Source organism: Hipposideros armiger, unplaced genomic scaffold (assembly GCF_001890085.2).
Source record: "Hipposideros armiger isolate ML-2016 unplaced genomic scaffold, ASM189008v1 scaffold_6, whole genome shotgun sequence".
Taxonomy (NCBI): Eukaryota; Metazoa; Chordata; class Mammalia; order Chiroptera; family Hipposideridae; genus Hipposideros; species Hipposideros armiger.
In genome coordinates this window covers 3,084,219-3,101,135 of record NW_017731356.1, presented here as the reverse complement: position 1 = coordinate 3,101,135, position 16,917 = coordinate 3,084,219, and the positions used below count along the sequence as shown (strand labels likewise).

Below are 16,917 nucleotides of genomic sequence, written 5' to 3'. Positions count from 1 at the left end.
TCAGCGGCTGCTCAGCTCGGGCCGGGACTCGAACCGCTGTTGCTCAGAGCTCAAACTCTTGAGCGAGCTCTTAACCAACTGAGCCACTCGGCCGACCCTGCTGGTATTTTTTATGTGCAGTTTTATTGAGCTCATTGATCACTATTTCTCAACAGGTGTTCAGTGGGGGTTCTTAGTTTGTGAGTAACACTGTCACCATTAGCACTGACTATTAAGCATACCCTTGCCCAGTTAACGTGTGAACAGGCATTAAATGCTGTGCCACCCTGGAAAGCAAAATGGCAAGGGAGCTTGGCAGATGTAGTCCATGGAGGCCCACCTCTCGAGGCCTGGAGAAAAGCACAAAGTAGTGGAGAATGGATTGGAAGAAGGAAGGCCTACAGTCAAGTAGATATTGCATGTGCCTTTGCAATAGTTGGCTGAGTTCCATATTTTAATGACTTCTTTAACAAGGATTCATGACAATGATTTATCCCGAGTTCTTAAAAATATTTTCCTGCTCTCTTCCTAGTTGGATATAATTTCGCTGCATATAAAATTCATCAGTTACAATGTTCTTTCCACTGAGGATTTTGTAGGTATCGTTCTACTATATTTTAGAGTTGAATGTTGAAGTGGGGAACTCGAATGCCAGATTTATTTATTTCTTAACTTACAGGTTACTTTGTTTTGTTTTGTTTTGTTTTGTTGTTGTTGTTTGCTTAAATGCTCAACGAATTCTTTAACTCTGAAGTTCCAAGACTTTATTAGGAAATATCTTAATGTTGCATTCTGTGTAAAATATTTCTTGAAAAATTATTTACCTTCTCAGTATATTTAATCAAGTCTTTTTAAAATTTCTTAAATTGTACCTTTGAATACTTTTCCTGTTCTAACTTGTTTATTTCTTTCCCTCATGTATGCATATTTACATTTCTTTCATCTGTCTTCTATATCTATCACTGCTTCTTAATTTTTTGAACTGTTTCTTCCTAGTTTTCATTTCATTTTGCTAGCATTTCTCAACCCTATCTCCTTCTCCCTTACTGGTTATCAACAATATATATTTTCTCTTCTGCTGGTTGCAATGTATTTTTTTTGTGTGTGACAGTTATGTATTTTTTCTTACACTTGCCCCCTATACTTTGAAAGCTTATTTTTCATGTGCTCCTGCTTGCCCCATCATATATTGAGTGTGTGCTTCCATCTTTCCTTTACATCTTTATTTTCAAAATGTTTTGGATTCATGGAGATAACTGATCACGATTTTCATCTGCTCTCTAGAAGCATTTCCTAAAATTTATTTTTCTTCTTTCTTCTCTTTTCCCTTTGGAAATACCTCTGTAGGAAAGATAATGCCATTTCCTTTTTTACAATTACTTATTTTTGTATCTTGAATAGTTATGTACAGAGGACAGTTGTGGAAGGTATGAGGGTAGCATTCAAGGTAGCGGGAATTTTTTCTGGCTTGAAATAAAATTCTTGTGACACAGGGGTGTGCGTGTGTGTGTGTGTGCGCGCGCGCGCGTGTGTGTGTGTGTGTGTGTGTGTGTGTGTGTGTGTTCCTTTACTTTTCTCTGATCAACACAGATCATGATCTCTAGTGTTGATCATAATTCCGTTTGTCTCCTACTCTGACTAACTGACAGGCTCTTCTCTCCATGCATTTTCTGATTCCTTGAGGTTGGTGCCAAATAGGGTCAAGGGAAGAGTCCATTACCAAGTTGGGAATTCACTTCCTGTCATTACAAATAAAGGATTTTGTATCTTCATGGTGAGAATCTAGTGGAAAAAAACTGTTTGGCCAGGCTTGTCCAAGATCAAAACCTTTATCTTCTCTTAGAATTTTCCAGCACCCCCCTCAACCCTACATTTTTCTTTTTAACTTTACTTGATTTGGTAACTCTTCCTCATCTGCTGTAGTTTGTGGTTACAGATGTCCAACTTTTGTTGAAGACAGTGTTTGTATTTTTAGATATTATTCTTATTCCTTGGGTAGTGATTTTATAGCAGTGATGGAGAATAATGAGCATCTTAAAATTTGAAATCATCCTTGTGGAATACACTTTATATAACAATCTAATCACACAGCTATACACACTGTGTATTACAAAATGGAGCTTTATCCTCACCACACATTAACCTCTATTCATCATATATAGATATCATCATGGAAGGTGCTGTCCATCATAAACAAAGATTTTTTTTTTCAAGGAAGACTTCCAGCTATACCTCTTTAGACAAATTAGGAAACGAGAATTGAATTTTATTTACCTATTAAAATAACTGATGATCTCCTCAAATATACTTGGGTGCTCCCCAGGAATCCTAAGGTGTCATCTATCAAATGTATAATGTAGCTCCCATGTGACATGAGCTGGGAATAAAACGGAAAGAAAAAATGCTCTCAATTGTTGAAAAAACACATTCGCTCCCTTCAGAGAGGCTTGCAGAGAAAACATGGTTGCTTATATTAAATCAGGGCCCGTTTATAACTTGGGATTTCTGTGTAGGAGCTTTACTGTCCTGCTTGCAAATGTTATTCAGTTTAGTATAGGATTATCAACCCCAACCTTGTGTTTCTAACCTTTGGTTAGCATCCTTCCATCCCCACTTGTCTATCATTATACTTTATTCCTGTTTTTAGAGGACCAGCTCATTAGGCAGTGACCAAATAATTCCAATTTTTCTTTTGGTGATCTGAAATGCTGTCCCTAGGTTTATACCCCCCCCCATAGCTACTGTAGGTGGGTTGGAGGAAGCAGATGAGATAGCTGATCAATGTTGAGGAAGAGGAAGTGGAAAATGTTCATTTTCTCTGGTCTCAAGCCCTCGCTGTTACCACCCATTTATTATTTTTTCTTCACACTCCTCCAACACCCACCCTTGTCCCCACTGACCTTCCTCACTTTAGAAAACCTTTAATGTTCTTTCTGTAGCTCTTAACGAAAGCAAACACGGAAGGGCCTCTTACCAGATCATTACAGAGGTTCAGCACCACCCGCTCAAAATTGTGATGTTGATCGTTAAGCAAAAACGACTGTGGCCAGTGTAATTTATTTACACAGGTTTCTAATGTGTGTTTACATGCCTGTGAAATAGAAAACGGCCCATGAGGGTTTGTCTCTTCGTCCGGCGTGACCGCAAACGCTGCGATTCTCTGCCACACTAAGAAAAAACAAGACCACAGGACTTACTTCTACGACTCTGATCTCTGGATCCTCCAGAAACAGGATCAGAGGCACCAAGCCCCGGAGAGCCACAGGATTCAGCATCCAGGTGTACTGACTCATGTCCTGGAGTAATTGGCCAAAGTGTTGGATGGCCATACACCGAATATCCGCGTTGTTCTGGAAAACATGCACAGACAAACCTCACGTGAGGGTATTACTAGGGCTTCTTTCTGTAAACTGTGTGATAGATGCATTTATATGTATTTATACATGTGGATGTATGTATACCATCTAAGTATATATGCTATATATGTTATCCGTGCACATGAAATTATTATTTCTTTTTAGAAAAGATTCACCTTGGGTCTAAGCAGTCAGCCCTTTGATTCTGAAATAAAATTTGCTTACCAAAATTCACATGGCATTAAAAAAAAATCCCCTGTAGGGGTGGCCAATTAGCTCAGTTGGTTAGAGCATGATGCTAATAACACCAAGGTTGACGGTTCGATCCCCACATTGGCCACTGTGAGCTATGCCCTCCTTTAAAAAAAAAATCCCCTGTGAAAAGTAAATTTCTTAAATTGAGGAAGAGAATATCTAATAATGTCTTAAAAATAGAAACTGCAATCATCTGTATAACTTGGAGATAATTTCCATCAAGATACTTAAAAGTAACCCCATTGTGTTCAAATGCAGGAGGCTTTTGCAATAATACCAAGGGGAGCTCCTTGGGCTCTGGCTGGCATAGATCCAGATTCCCCAGGGCTTGCTTATGCCAAATAGAAAGGTGGTTGGATTATAAAGATTCTAGAAGAGAAAAGTTGCCAGTTAGAGGAAGAGGTTAATTTTTGAAAATATAATACTACCTTCCAGTTTTTAAGAAATGTTTATGATTTTATTTTATTATTTTATTTATTTTATTTTATTTTAATGTGGGAGTCGAACCAGCGGCTTTGTTGTTAAGAGTGCATGCTCTATCCACTGAGCCATCCAGGCAGCAGCTAAACTCAAGGTGTCAAGTTCAGTCCCAGCTGCGGGTGGGTGTAGCCACCATCCAACAGGCAATCTTGTCTTTAGGAGCACGTGCTCTCACCACCTGTTGGCAGCTCAGTGGCAGCTCAGCTTGGGCGCAGCTCGGGCGAAGCTCACTCGCCCACTGGCCCATGTGGGAATCGAACCAGTGACTCTGTTGCTCAGATTTCGTGCTCTTAAGCAAACTCTTAACCAACTGAACCACTTGGCCGGTCCCTGATTTTATTTTATAAAAAACATCTCTTCCTTTCTGTTCTCAGGAATAGATCAGATATATTCCCAACAAAATACAAATGGCTAATACAGCTTCATATGTTCCTTCCAAGAGGAAATTGCTGGGATCAAAGCCTAAACCTAAAGCAGCGATAATGAAATCATATGTCTCAGGGACTGGACAGTGACATATGAATAAATGAACAAAGTGGGTGGCATTTGAGAAGAGCAGGGAGATGATGGAGACGGGACAGAGGACAGCCCTGGCCTCTCAAAGAGGAACCCCGACTCCCACAGACCATGGTCAAGAGCATTTGTGGGCTCCAGTATTCCCCAATCTTCTGACATTTCATTCACAATTCATATTTTTGTGAGCTATCTCCCAGTTTAAAAATATCAAACTTACACTGTTGGAAGGGTAAACTTAACACACCTGCAAATTGCCTTCATCTGCGGGTTACCCGTTTGTATCCTGGGTCTACAGGAGCACATGGCAACCTATGAAGGGCTGTACAGACCAGTGGAAAGAGCTTAGCAGTCCCCATGCCTGGTGAAATCCCAGTTTTGTCTCCCATAGGTTGAGTAAGTGTGGGCACCTTATTATTTTTTTGTTTGTTTGTTTCCTTTTAATATGGAGAAACAGAGTAACAGGTTCATTGATACCCAAATATTTTTTTCAAATACTCTACCTCCAAGGAAGACAGGGTACAATTGATACTTGATAACTTTCTGTTCTCTTTCATTTTCCTTCTTTTCGTTTGGTTTGGTTCGATCATTTATTTAGTTTAGTTTTCTTTTTCCCCCAAATGATTTTATTTTGAAAATTTTTTTTTACATGGACATTCTAACTACTTATTAGCTTTGTGAAATGGGCCAAAAATTCACTTCTCTTTGCCTCAGTTTCCTTATATGTAACCTGGATAATAGTAATAGAGTTTTTCAGAGAATTATATGAGATAGTGCATGTAAACCCCTTAGAACAGTGCCTGGTATATCATAAATGCTCAGTACATTTTAGCCACTATAATTATCATTATGCCCTTATAAAAATAATTTTTGGTACTAAATTCCTTCTTTCTATAATTTAATAATATTGTGCTCTTTTTCAAGGAACTCTGAATAATTAAGAACTTATAAATGCTGGCAAGGTGATTTACTATGAAATAATTCTCTGGTTCACAACCAACTTAGTAGAGAGGTCTTTAAATACAAATAGGTTCCCCACAGCATACCAAAGGAAGTGCCCTTGCTTAGTAAAATGTGTTATTCTCATCCTCCTTGTCTGGAACACATTTACCATACAACATGAGAATTTTTAAAATGCACACCTTTCTGATGAGATACTTTTTAATTCAAGATTTTCTGTGATGATAACACCCACCTCTGGGGCATCACACATGTCTTCTCTAATCCCCACAAGACACCTACTACACTCTTTGTTTTATAGGTAGGGGATGGAAGCATAGGAAACTGAATCACTCACTTAAGATTTCCTGGGTAGTAAGAGGCAGAACAGGGATTGGAATCCCAGAGGTCTAGCTCCAGGGTTAGCCAGCATATAGCCACTACATTAAATTTCTCTTTCATCCAAGGACAGAGGCTATTCTTTTGTTCTCCTTTTTTTTTTTTTTATGAGTAGACTTTTCCAGGTTCTTATCGTGTAGTTAAGAAAAAAAAAAAAGACAGTACTTAGCTGACTAGGGTTGTTATCTCTGGAAAAGAAATGGCAGCTGTGTACAACATGACTGCTTCCTGTGGGGCTTCAGCTGGACTGTGAAGCCTAAGGACCTCACACATCTAGCTGTGGAACTCACGTGGTCCATCAGATGACAGTAGCTTGAAGCAATCTTGGTACACAAAGAGGAGTAGGTCAGCTTGTCCAGCTTTCTTAAAAGTCCTCGAAGGGTAAGCAAAGCCTGACTTATAACCGTCTTGTCTTTGGAATGGAAGGCATGCAGGATGGATAGTAATATGCTGCTGATGTTTTCTATCTACACAAAGAAGAAAAGGGTGGGATTTGGGAACTAGAAGGAGACTTGAGCTAGCATTAGGTATGCACACCTGTGAGTTTGGGCAGCCTGTAGCCATGGGCTGGAGCTCGTCACAAGTGTCCACTGTAAAAAATTCTATAAGCTGATTGTTAAATAACAGTCACTATTAAAAATTAAATTTTATAAATTTGGAAATAAAAAAAACCCCAACAGTAATAAATACTCAAAACGTATCCCTTCCTATTTATTTTGCTATGTTTTACTCTTAGATGCCCTTGAGGTTATTTACATATATTGTATCTGTATGGAAGGAATGTAAACTAATGATGTGCTACTGTGCATCTCTTTCCATCTCCATGTTCAATGCCATCCTTTTGGTAGCTTGAAATCAGCCACGGTGGGAGTATTTACACCAGGGACATTGGCCTTATTACCACTGAACTGATTGTTAAACATTTACTCATGCACCACAAGCAGTATGCCCCCTAAACTAGGTGACACTGACCTTTTTGGACATGAGAGCTGCTGAGCCAGGTCATGGGAGTCAACTGCAGATCAGAGACAAGCAGAATATAAAGCAAGGAAAAACATGAACAGGAGACACCAACAGAGAGAAAGGAAGGCTGGAAAGAAATGAAGTAAAAGAAATAAACTAACACTGTGTGCTAAAATAATAGCCCAAGGCCACTTGTGTTTGGCCGGACAGCTGAGTTTTTCCCAGTAGATGGGATGTGATACCTCAGTGTAAGTCACTCTACAGTATTTGTCTTTCACTGTCCTAGACAGCATGGGCACAGAGCCGCCCTTCAGCTGTTAACAACATTGGAAAGAGCGCTGGACAAGAAAACAAATAACTTTCTGTTCACTAAAAGAATGTACTTTGACTTGTATGATTTATTTAAAACAAGTAGACCATGGCTCATTTCATTCTAAATGCAAAACGGGTGCCCACGGACAGGCTTTAAGCTTTCAAAGACTATACTTAATCGATAAACAAGGATTTATTGTTAAATTTATTATTAAATAAAAAATGATTTATGGAACATCTACACTCTCAGCATTGTGCAAGGTACTTTGAAATTTACAAGGGTGGGCCAAAACATAAGGGTATGCTTGGGTTCAATTTTCCTGGGAGGCAAGGTAGAGTCACATGACTCTGGGAAACAATCTAAGATGGTGGTTTTCAAGTTTTACAGGTATTATTATAGAATCACCTGGAGGACTTTTGAAAACACAGAGGGGTGAGCCCCACCCCCAGGATTTCTGATTCCATAAGCCTGGGGTAGGGCCTGACAATTTCAATTTCTAACACGTTTCTAGGAGATGCTAATGGTGCTGGTTCAGAATTCTCCTGGAGAAACCCCGTTATAGAACATTATATAAGCGAGTGCTCATGGTCGATGTGGCTCTGAGAGGGATGAGGCTGCCAGATCAGATGTCAGGGAAATTGGACTTGAGCTGATCATTGAAAAAGGAGAAAAAATTGTGACTGTGCGAGTGAAGGAGGAAAATGTTATACGTGGAAGAAAAAACGTGGGTGAGTGCTCCGAGATAGTCAGAAATGTGCATGCATATGTGTGTATGTTGGAGGGGAAATGAACGTGTGTGTGTGTGGTTTAGGCTGTAAGAAGGGTATTCATGTAAGGCAATGCTGATAAATTCTGGGTACAATGAATGGTGTTCTGGGAAAAATATAAATAAGGTGATAAAGCCACTAAATTGATGTAATACATCCTTTCCACTCAACCCAGTTCCCTTATTGGTAAAACATCAGTGAGGACCTTGAGCGATCTCCCATCTCAGATTATGACTTGGGTGGTGCTGGCAGGCACCAATGGCACACACACATACCTGGTTGATAACTGGCGCCATGCTGGCGATTTTCTGAAGGCTCAGTTTGCTCACTGTAGGACTAGAGTTATTGACCCAGTTTATGAAGAGAGCCAGAAACTCTTCTGGCAATGGGTCTTTGAAGAAGCTGTTCAGCAGCTGGAAGAAAACAGCTAACACATTCATAATCAGAGTAAAGGCCAGTGCATGATCTCTACGTCAGTCATAAAACTTGAGACATTTGCAGTAAAGCTAGAACATGAGTCACTAGAGCTCCAAATACTTATATGTATTTCTGCATATATTTCTGTGCTCACATCACCACATATCAAACGGTGAAGGCATATTTTCTTTTTATTATTAGTAACCAATCTGTGGAATGATGATTTGGTGCCATGTGAATATTCTGTTTTCCAACAACCTTTCACTTAATGGTTTTAAAATTCATTGATGATCTTTTCTTCTTTCAGTTATTACATTGAGACTTGCAAAATGGTGATTTTCTACTTCTAACATTCTCTCCACATTTACTAGCTCCCTCCATCTCTCCCTCTCTCTCTCTTCCAAGTTTTGAGTATGACCAAGAATTTACTCATTGAAAATTTTTTCAACTAATTACAATTACTTGCAGTTATTATTTCTCTTGACCTTCAAATTTGGCTGATGGGAGCTCCTACAGGTTGACTCTTGTGTCCCTTTGACATGACCCATCTATCTTTGAGCACTCCTTTGCTTGTGGAAAATTAGATGTCCAAGGCTCATTGTATATTTTCCTTGTCCCCTGAAATAATCCAGTTCTTTAGGGAGACAAGGTTCCTTTCAGTGAGTAATGGTACTGAGAAACCACTGGATACTAGGGTGTACTCATTGCTACTGGTGCATCATGTGTTCTGAGCCTTTACTTGAGCTAGGAAATACTTTTATGGTCATGAGTTAATTTAGACAATGTTGATATAGTCAATTCAAATATGATATAACAGGGTTATGATAAATTTTTACAATTTCGTGTTTGCCTCATCTTTTTCTTACCTGGAAAACTTTGGTGCCTAATAACATTAATATTTTTACTTATGTTTTTGCTTTCTGTTATATAATGCATATCATAGTTTTGAAATTATGATATCAACATACACTATCAATACATCTCTTGGGAAAAGTGAATAATTTTTAAAAATATTTTTGTGTTTAGAATATTTCTTGTTAAGGATATATAGTCAAAGCACTATGTTTGTAGGTTACTTTGTATCCTGCACATATTTGTGTGTGTGTGTGTGTGTGTGTGTGTGTGTGAGAGAGAGAGAGAGAGAGAGAGTGAGACAGATATCAGACAATTCATTGAGAAAAATACTAAAATCATAATAGGTAAATGGGCAAAGAAGAGATCATATTATTCACAAAATGGAACTGTAAATGAAAGGCCAAGGCAAAAACACATGATTCAGAAAAATAAAAGTTAATGATTTAAACAGAAGTAACAGTATTCTCATTTTTCATACATTAGGATTATATAACTGGAAAACCTAAGAGAATCAAGTAAAATATTATTAGAATTACTATAAGAGCACAGGAAAGTTCTGAGTTCAAGGTAGTAGTTTAATTTTCCTGAACATCCAGCAGTAATAAACTTGAAAAATCTAATGAAAAAGGCATATTCACACTAACAATTTAAAATAATATAATCTACTTAATAATTCCAAAATTAATATGTAAAATTTATAAGAAAATGTCAAAATATTGAGTAAAAAAGAGACGTGAAAATATTATAAAAATATCAAGTATTCCTTAAAAAGCTCATAGCTTTAGTGTAGTTACAATGATAACTTCAGAAAAAGTTGAGTTTTTTTTTTCTTTTAAATCTGGCAAATTTATTTTAAAATTTAACTAGAAGAACAAATGTATAGGAAGGCTAAAGAAATTTTGAAAATAAGAGAGTTGAGGGGAAGTTGCTTTGCTAGGTGTTAAAATTTATTTACAAACAGCCATAATTCAACAGTGTGATACCATCACAATAATGAAAATAAATGGAACCTAACAGAGTAACCTGAGACAGACCCTAATATGTGTGTTTGTGTGTATGCATATGTGTGTATATATGGTAATACCTTGGTTTGTGAGCATAATTCGTTCCAGAAACAAGCTACTTGTATTGCAAGACATCGCTCATTTACCACGTTAAAATGTGTTAGAAATGTTTGCTCGTCTTGTGGGACACTCACAAACTAAGTCACTCGCAATCCAAGGTTTTACTGTATATGAAATTAATAATAAAATTCATAATTAAAATAAATAAAATAAAGGTGGTGTCACCAGTCAGTAGTGAACTTAATGCTTATTAATGAAATGATATTGGGATAGGTAGTTAATTATTTAGCAAAAACTAAAGTTAGATTCAAAAGGATTTCCTCAATTTGCTTGACTCTAGTATGGCATTACTAGAGTCATATATGGTGTAATATTCATAGACAAAGTAATATAATTCTACATTTTCATTCTACCCAGTTATTTGGCTCATTCCTTCTTTTTTTCCCCCCAGACAATCTGAAGAATCATGTAGATCCCAGATGTTACCTACTACCTTTAGCAAACTCCGTTTTCCCTCGATATACGTTAACAAGCATGCAGGACTATATAAACTGGCACAACAAAAATAATTAGTGTCCGTGTAAATCCATACCCCCAAGAAACAATAAGATCCAACTAGCTCTTGGAGCAGGCTGAAGGGACAACCCTCCCATAAGCCAGATCTCTCTCCCCTTCAACCCCTCAAATTTAGATATCTCTCATTGTCTTAACTCAGGGCAATTGTTGCTTTTTATCATGAGTTAAGAGAGGGAGGTAAAAGGTTGCAGTGTTGACTTAAGCGTTTGGGTAAGAAAAGGGAGTGAGAGCTCAGTTGCTCACAGCCTCATAATAAAACTTACTTCAGTGAGAAAAATTACTGTGATGACATTGTCCTCTGACCTCTGAAGACCTTCCACCGAGAGCTTGTAGAGGTAATGCAAGGTCTCTGGGAACTGCGGAAAGTTATGGTTGCTGAGAGTTCTGTAAACAAGAAGAAGGCACTGCATTAACAAAGCAGATAAAAATGCTTTCTGCACCAGCAAATGGTAATGGCAATAAAGACAGAATCACTATCCTTATATCTTGTACCGCCTAGATAACAGGGAAGAGATGCTCTAATATTCCCGAATCCAGGGTGCACTGCAGCCCCAGCATAAATTCCACACAGACTCTGGGGAAGTACCTGGATCACTGGCAACATCTCTCTTCTTAACACCACTGGCCCTCCCTGTGTCCCATCCTCTGCCACAGAACAGAATGTCTGGTATCCCCATAAGCTCCCATCAGTGCCGGGCCACAGGAGAGAAAATAAATAGTGCAGCATAAATATCTTGGCAATTTAGGATGGGCGTGTGGGTCACCTTTGTGGTTTTAGACCCAGTTCTTCCTTTGAATGATATTAAGAAGAGAGCTTAGGGCTCGCCTGGGTTTCTCTGGAGGAGGTGCTGAGCCCTGATTCCCTCAGCCATGTTCCAGGACACACGTGGCCGGTGGCCAGGCTCACAGCTGTCCCGACACGCTGGCCTAGATCAGATCAGAAGTGACAGGATTGGGAAGGGTGATGTGACAGTGATTCCAGGTTGATGTTCGAAACGGGTGTTTCTCAGGCTTCGTCGATGTGCTTGGACATCCCCCGGGGGTCTTGCTAAAACGCAGGTCTGGAGTGGATTGTGTGAGCCTGTGTTTTTAACTATCAGGGGCTGCTAGGGCTGCTGATCCGTGGGTCACATCTTGCATATGAAGACGGCGGAGTGGCTCTTAGCTAGTGACACTACACTTGTGCAAAACAAGGTGTGTTCCTGAAATCGGTGTGCAAATCGGATGCCATTTTAAAAGCACCAGGAGCCCAGAGACCATTTGGAATGTACTTTCTGGGTCCACCACGGCATCCCATGGTCTGTTATGCAGTCAAGGCCATGTATCTTGATTTTTGATCAGAAAATCTGATCCCTGTCATCAGAAGCTTGCTATTTATTTACTAACAGGCTACCCAGGGGAAAAAAACTTCCTAGTACAAGAAAAATTAAAGTCCTCTTCCATTATACTTTGCCAAATTTATTTGTCTCATGGAGCACTGATGTCTTTTATTGAGCCCTCCTTCCTGCCTGAGCAGGGATGAGCAGACAACAGAGGAAGGAAAAGGTAAACTTACCTCTAGTTGTCCGTATCTGAGAGAGAAGTCTGTCTTGTGGAGGGAGGGTGATTGGGTATCTGTATCAACGGGTGAGAGGGCAAGGAGGGGAAAACTATCCCAAAGCATAAGCCCCTCCAAATAAGTGAAGAAGTAGACATCAAATGGCAATTCAGGTCATCAGGCAAGATTTGGAAGTTGGAGTGGATATTGATTGTGTCCCTATGTGGCTTAGCTGAAGACAGATGGAGACGGTGGGATAGAGCCCCAGAGCCCCATGCAGAGCCCCTGTTCTTACTTGGCAATGAGGTAGACCCCATGGTGGCCAAACAGCTCCTGGGAAAACTCGTCCCAGCAATTCTTTTTCTTCAGAGCCATATTCACCTCGTGCAGTCCAGAGCAGTTCAGCAGAGTCCTCAGGGCATCCTGGGCATAGCTAAGGCCCCAAAGAAGAGCAGAGTCATTACCTGACCATGGCCTTCACGTAACTAAGTACATGGGACCTGCCTTTTCATTCCAGAAATCTTGGGCAGGGTGCTGGTGTGGGGAAAAGGGACGTTTGAAAGGAAGGAGGCTGTTAAATACTCTTCCTCCCCCTTGATGGACAGGACATGGGGTGAGGGGTTCAACTGAAATCGTAGCATGTACAATCTAGGACCAATCCTAGAGCAGCTTATTCGTTTATTAGCTTCTTAACAGCTTATTCACAAAAGATGTTAAATGATGTGATAACTTGCTCAAGGCGCCTGTTGATTCTCTTCCTTGGATGCTTTCAACAAATAGGGCATAGTCTCATTTACTTGGGATGACTTTGCGGACGTCTGCTTAAATGCCGGAGCGTGGGTTAAATATCCTAAATGGGATTGACTGTGTTTGAGAGGTCTGCCTGGCTTAGAAGTCCACCCCAGGTAAGGGCAAATAGCAAACCGTTGGGTCCTGATTTTCCTGGAGATCTGCAGAGCTAACTGTACTCTCTCGGGTGCATGGAAAAAGCTGAACCTCACCTGATGTGGACAGAATGGCCGCATGCTATCACAAGCCCACACACCCCAAAGCACATCCCTGCACATCCTTTTCTCCTCATTCAACTACACCGAGCAATCCCTAGCCAAGAGTACAGGGCAGAGCTAGAAAGCGTCTGGCTTTGGGTCACATGCTTCTCCCTGCGCCCTCTCCCCTTGGTGACCTCTCATCCCAGTAGGGATACACCACGTTCTGTCAAAGTGGTTCTTTATACACTGCAGATACACTCAGGGAAGGTCCCGGCTCACTCCTAAGGACTCTGGAGAGCTCCTTTGCTGAAGGCATTTCCCCCTTCAGAGGAGAGCCAGCTGTAATAAACACACATACGGGATGATAAAGGCTTTTATGTAAACCCGAGGGCTTAGAACAGCTGATAGCTGGCAGCTGATCTCTTATTCAATCTGAAATAATCGCTAGGAGCTCACAAGAATCTGTGGTCTGTCACCAGTCTCACACTGCTGCTGTAAAAGAGCTGAAACATGATGGCCATCAAGAGCTGAGGGAAAAACTGGGCCACCGCTTTCTTGCAAGAACCAAGAGACAGCAACACGCACAGGGCCTGAGATGCCTACGAGGAAAACAAAAAAGAGTCGAGGATAGACGCATCCTTTCCCCCTGAATCCAGCCAGCCTCAGTGAGGGGGTAGGGAGGGACTCTGCACCGCCGTCCCCCCGACTTCCTTGAAGGAAGCCTAAAGCACGCACGTGTATTCCTTCATTCAATAACAGCTACTAAGTCCATCTTGAACCAGGAATGTGCCAAGCATCCTATGGCAATGGGCTCCCAAAGCACTGTCAGCAATGCCCCCCTCTGCCAAACCAGTGGAAAGCAAGCTGGTCCCCAAGGAGGGCAATCACCCGAAGGCCCCCTTCACCTGTGGCCGTGAAAACTAGTCCTGCCAGTAACAGGGTCCTCCCTGGGCTTAAACAATCTAGGGCAGTGAGATATCAAGGGGACGCTGGCCAGGCCAGTGACCACTGCCATACCCACCATGTCAGAGAAACATATCCTACCACCTCACACCTGGGGAGCACTAGCCATCTTTTTCTAGGATATCTCTGTAAGACTTGAATTGACTACCAGGAGTGGTGGTTTCGGTCCTCGGGAGATGTAGTATCATGATGGACACACATGAGATTAGGCCTTCACATGCCTATAAAAGTGTGTGTGGTCCACCTGGGGGTTACCTGTCTGATACTGTCTCCTACATGGCCACGCGTGCTCAGTTCTCTCCAGGTGTTTTTTCCTCCTTGCATTCCCTGACGTAACAGGTGAGCTCCCATCCCTGCAGGACTTTTGCCCTTCTCCGCCTAGAACTCTGCTGCCCAGCTATCCATAAGGATCACTTCCTCATGTCATTCAGGTCTCTGCTTAGATGTCGGCTCTGCAGAAAGCCCGCCCGGCCCTGCCCAACTTACCTAAACCCTCCCTGTCGCTTCCTTTTACCCACAGCCCTTTATATCTCTTCTCAGGTGTCTGTCACCTGACATATTTTCACTGTTGAGAATGGAAGCTTCATGAACAGGGAGGGACACAGCGTAGGCGCTCAGTATGTGTGTGATGGGTGAATGAATGAGAGCAGGACCGTGTAAGGAAACATGGCTGGGTCTGAGGGCAGATAGGAATGTTCGTGATCAGGAGAGTGACCCCGAGGACAGGAAACACGGGTACCCCTTACCGCCATGGGCATCATATTAGCTTTGAGAGAGAACTTTGTTGGGTCCTTCAGGCTGTTCTGTATTTCCTTCGGCTTTCCTTTCAGTATCAACAAGATGGTCTTCAGCACATACGGGGTGACACTTGGCTCGGAACCAGCCGCTTTCCACATCAGGATCAAAGGGCTGTGAACACCCCCCCCACCCCTCCAATCAGAACCAGGAGCTTTTCATGTCCTGCTCAATCCTGCGACATGAGGCAGGAAAATGGTCTTGGTTCGACATCTTCCTGTAGCAAAGAAGACACAGCAGAGAAGTCCAAAACAAACTAAAATCCCCATTTCCAAATGACCCCACTGAGCCTCTTGTCCTTGAAAACAGAGGGAGAATTTCAATCATAAAAACATACAGTTCTGCAAGTTCCTTTCCTACTGCGATTTAAATATCTGTTCACAGCTCAAGGTCAAGAGCCTGGCAGCCTCTTGTAGCCCATGTTCTGCTCCTCCCACCTCATGATCTTGTTTGTCCAGGGATAATAGAATATTTAAAAACTGGTATGGAAATGCAAATTGATGTATACGTTAGGCACCAACTGAAAAAAACAATAGGTAAAAAAACCAACTACATAAATTCAAAACTCACATTTAGAAAATGGAATTAAAAGTGAAAAAGTGAAAATGAAATGAATGGCTCAGAGGAGCAAGCCGTGTGCCAACTATTGCACCTTTAATCAGTGACCCAGATAAGAGCAGGATCCTGGTTTCTCAGCGTCCAGTCCCCTAGTTCCCCTCCCTATACACCTGGCTGCCCTTCAAGGTTATTCTTCCTGTTGCTCATCTGAACAACGGCCACGCCCCTCTGTGCTGGTATATTCCTGGGATCTTGTTAATCCATGCTGGGTTCTCTGCACTTAGCTTCCTAATAATGGCACCCTGGTCCCACAGGACATGGACATACCCTGCTCTCTAGAACCCATTACGCAACTGCTCCTGCCTCTTAGAACCGTGCTTAAAACCACATGGACATCAAATCTCACACTCGCGTCTTACTCCCTTATCTGTGGTCATTCCTCTGGCTGATCTATTTTTTTGTTAGCCTAACTCCAAGCTCCCATCTTTTCTACCTCAGTCTTCACCTACTATTGCACAAGACCTGCTTGTGACTATTTTAATTAAGCTCCCCTAACTCGAATTCTCTTGCTTTCTGTACCTCCTCAGCACATAGTGTTTGTACTGGATTCACTGGCCACTGTCATCTTATACCCTGTGGGTATATTCCGTCTCCTCAACCAAATGCTAGAAGGCTGGTAGTATTTTACACACGGTGGGTGCTTAGTTCCTGAGTGAGTCAACGCTGAGTCTTAGGAAGACTGTTGGTTTCCAGGAATTTTCTAATTAGTAAAACGCCTTGTGAGTGGAAGCTTCCTCAATAAATACAATGTTTCAGTGGGGAAAAAAAGAAAGTCAGTCATCGTTTGGTTTAGCATTTGGTTGATTTCAATGCCCTTTCACAGATGTCAGCTATTTAACCCATGTAACAGCTTTATAGGTTTACCTAAAAGCTCTTTTTACCTAAAAGAGCTTTCCTTATTTCCCAAAAGAGGAATGGAAGATCAAGGAGTTTATGAAACTAGCATCGCTGGGATGGAATTCAGACTCATTTGTTTCCGAAGACTGAATCCATTCCCTAATATCACTTCCTGCCTTTTTCACTGTTAATAATAGAGCAAGTAACAGCTTCCTTTCCAATGTGCAAACTATGGAAATGGAGTGATCTAATTTACTAATATCTTCGAATGTGTCTATTAGAATCATGCTGTCCCATAGGCT

General features: G+C 41.2%; 1 protein-coding gene and 1 non-coding gene across 2 annotated transcripts in view; one reads left to right on the top strand and one right to left on the bottom strand.

Moving 5' to 3' along the window:
• The window catches only part of MROH9 (maestro heat like repeat family member 9), a 43,848-nt gene that overhangs the window by 3,950 nt on the left and 22,981 nt on the right, over nt 1-16,917 (bottom strand). Inside the window, exons 9-17 of the mRNA XM_019646964.1 lie at nt 15,112-15,274; nt 13,859-14,001; nt 12,709-12,846; nt 11,140-11,260; nt 8,240-8,377; nt 6,212-6,388; nt 3,177-3,329; nt 2,954-3,070; nt 2,254-2,356 (exon numbers count right to left, since the gene is read on the bottom strand). Of these exons, the coding sequence (XP_019502509.1) occupies nt 2,254-2,356; nt 2,954-3,070; nt 3,177-3,329; nt 6,212-6,388; nt 8,240-8,377; nt 11,140-11,260; nt 12,709-12,846; nt 13,859-14,001; nt 15,112-15,274 (1,253 nt within the window). The remainder of the gene's footprint in view (nt 1-2,253; nt 2,357-2,953; nt 3,071-3,176; nt 3,330-6,211; nt 6,389-8,239; nt 8,378-11,139; nt 11,261-12,708; nt 12,847-13,858; nt 14,002-15,111; nt 15,275-16,917) is intronic.
• Nucleotides 3,602-3,675, top strand: TRNAI-AAU (transfer RNA isoleucine (anticodon AAU)). Its single transcript has one exon. It is a non-coding gene; the product is annotated as a tRNA-Ile (tRNA).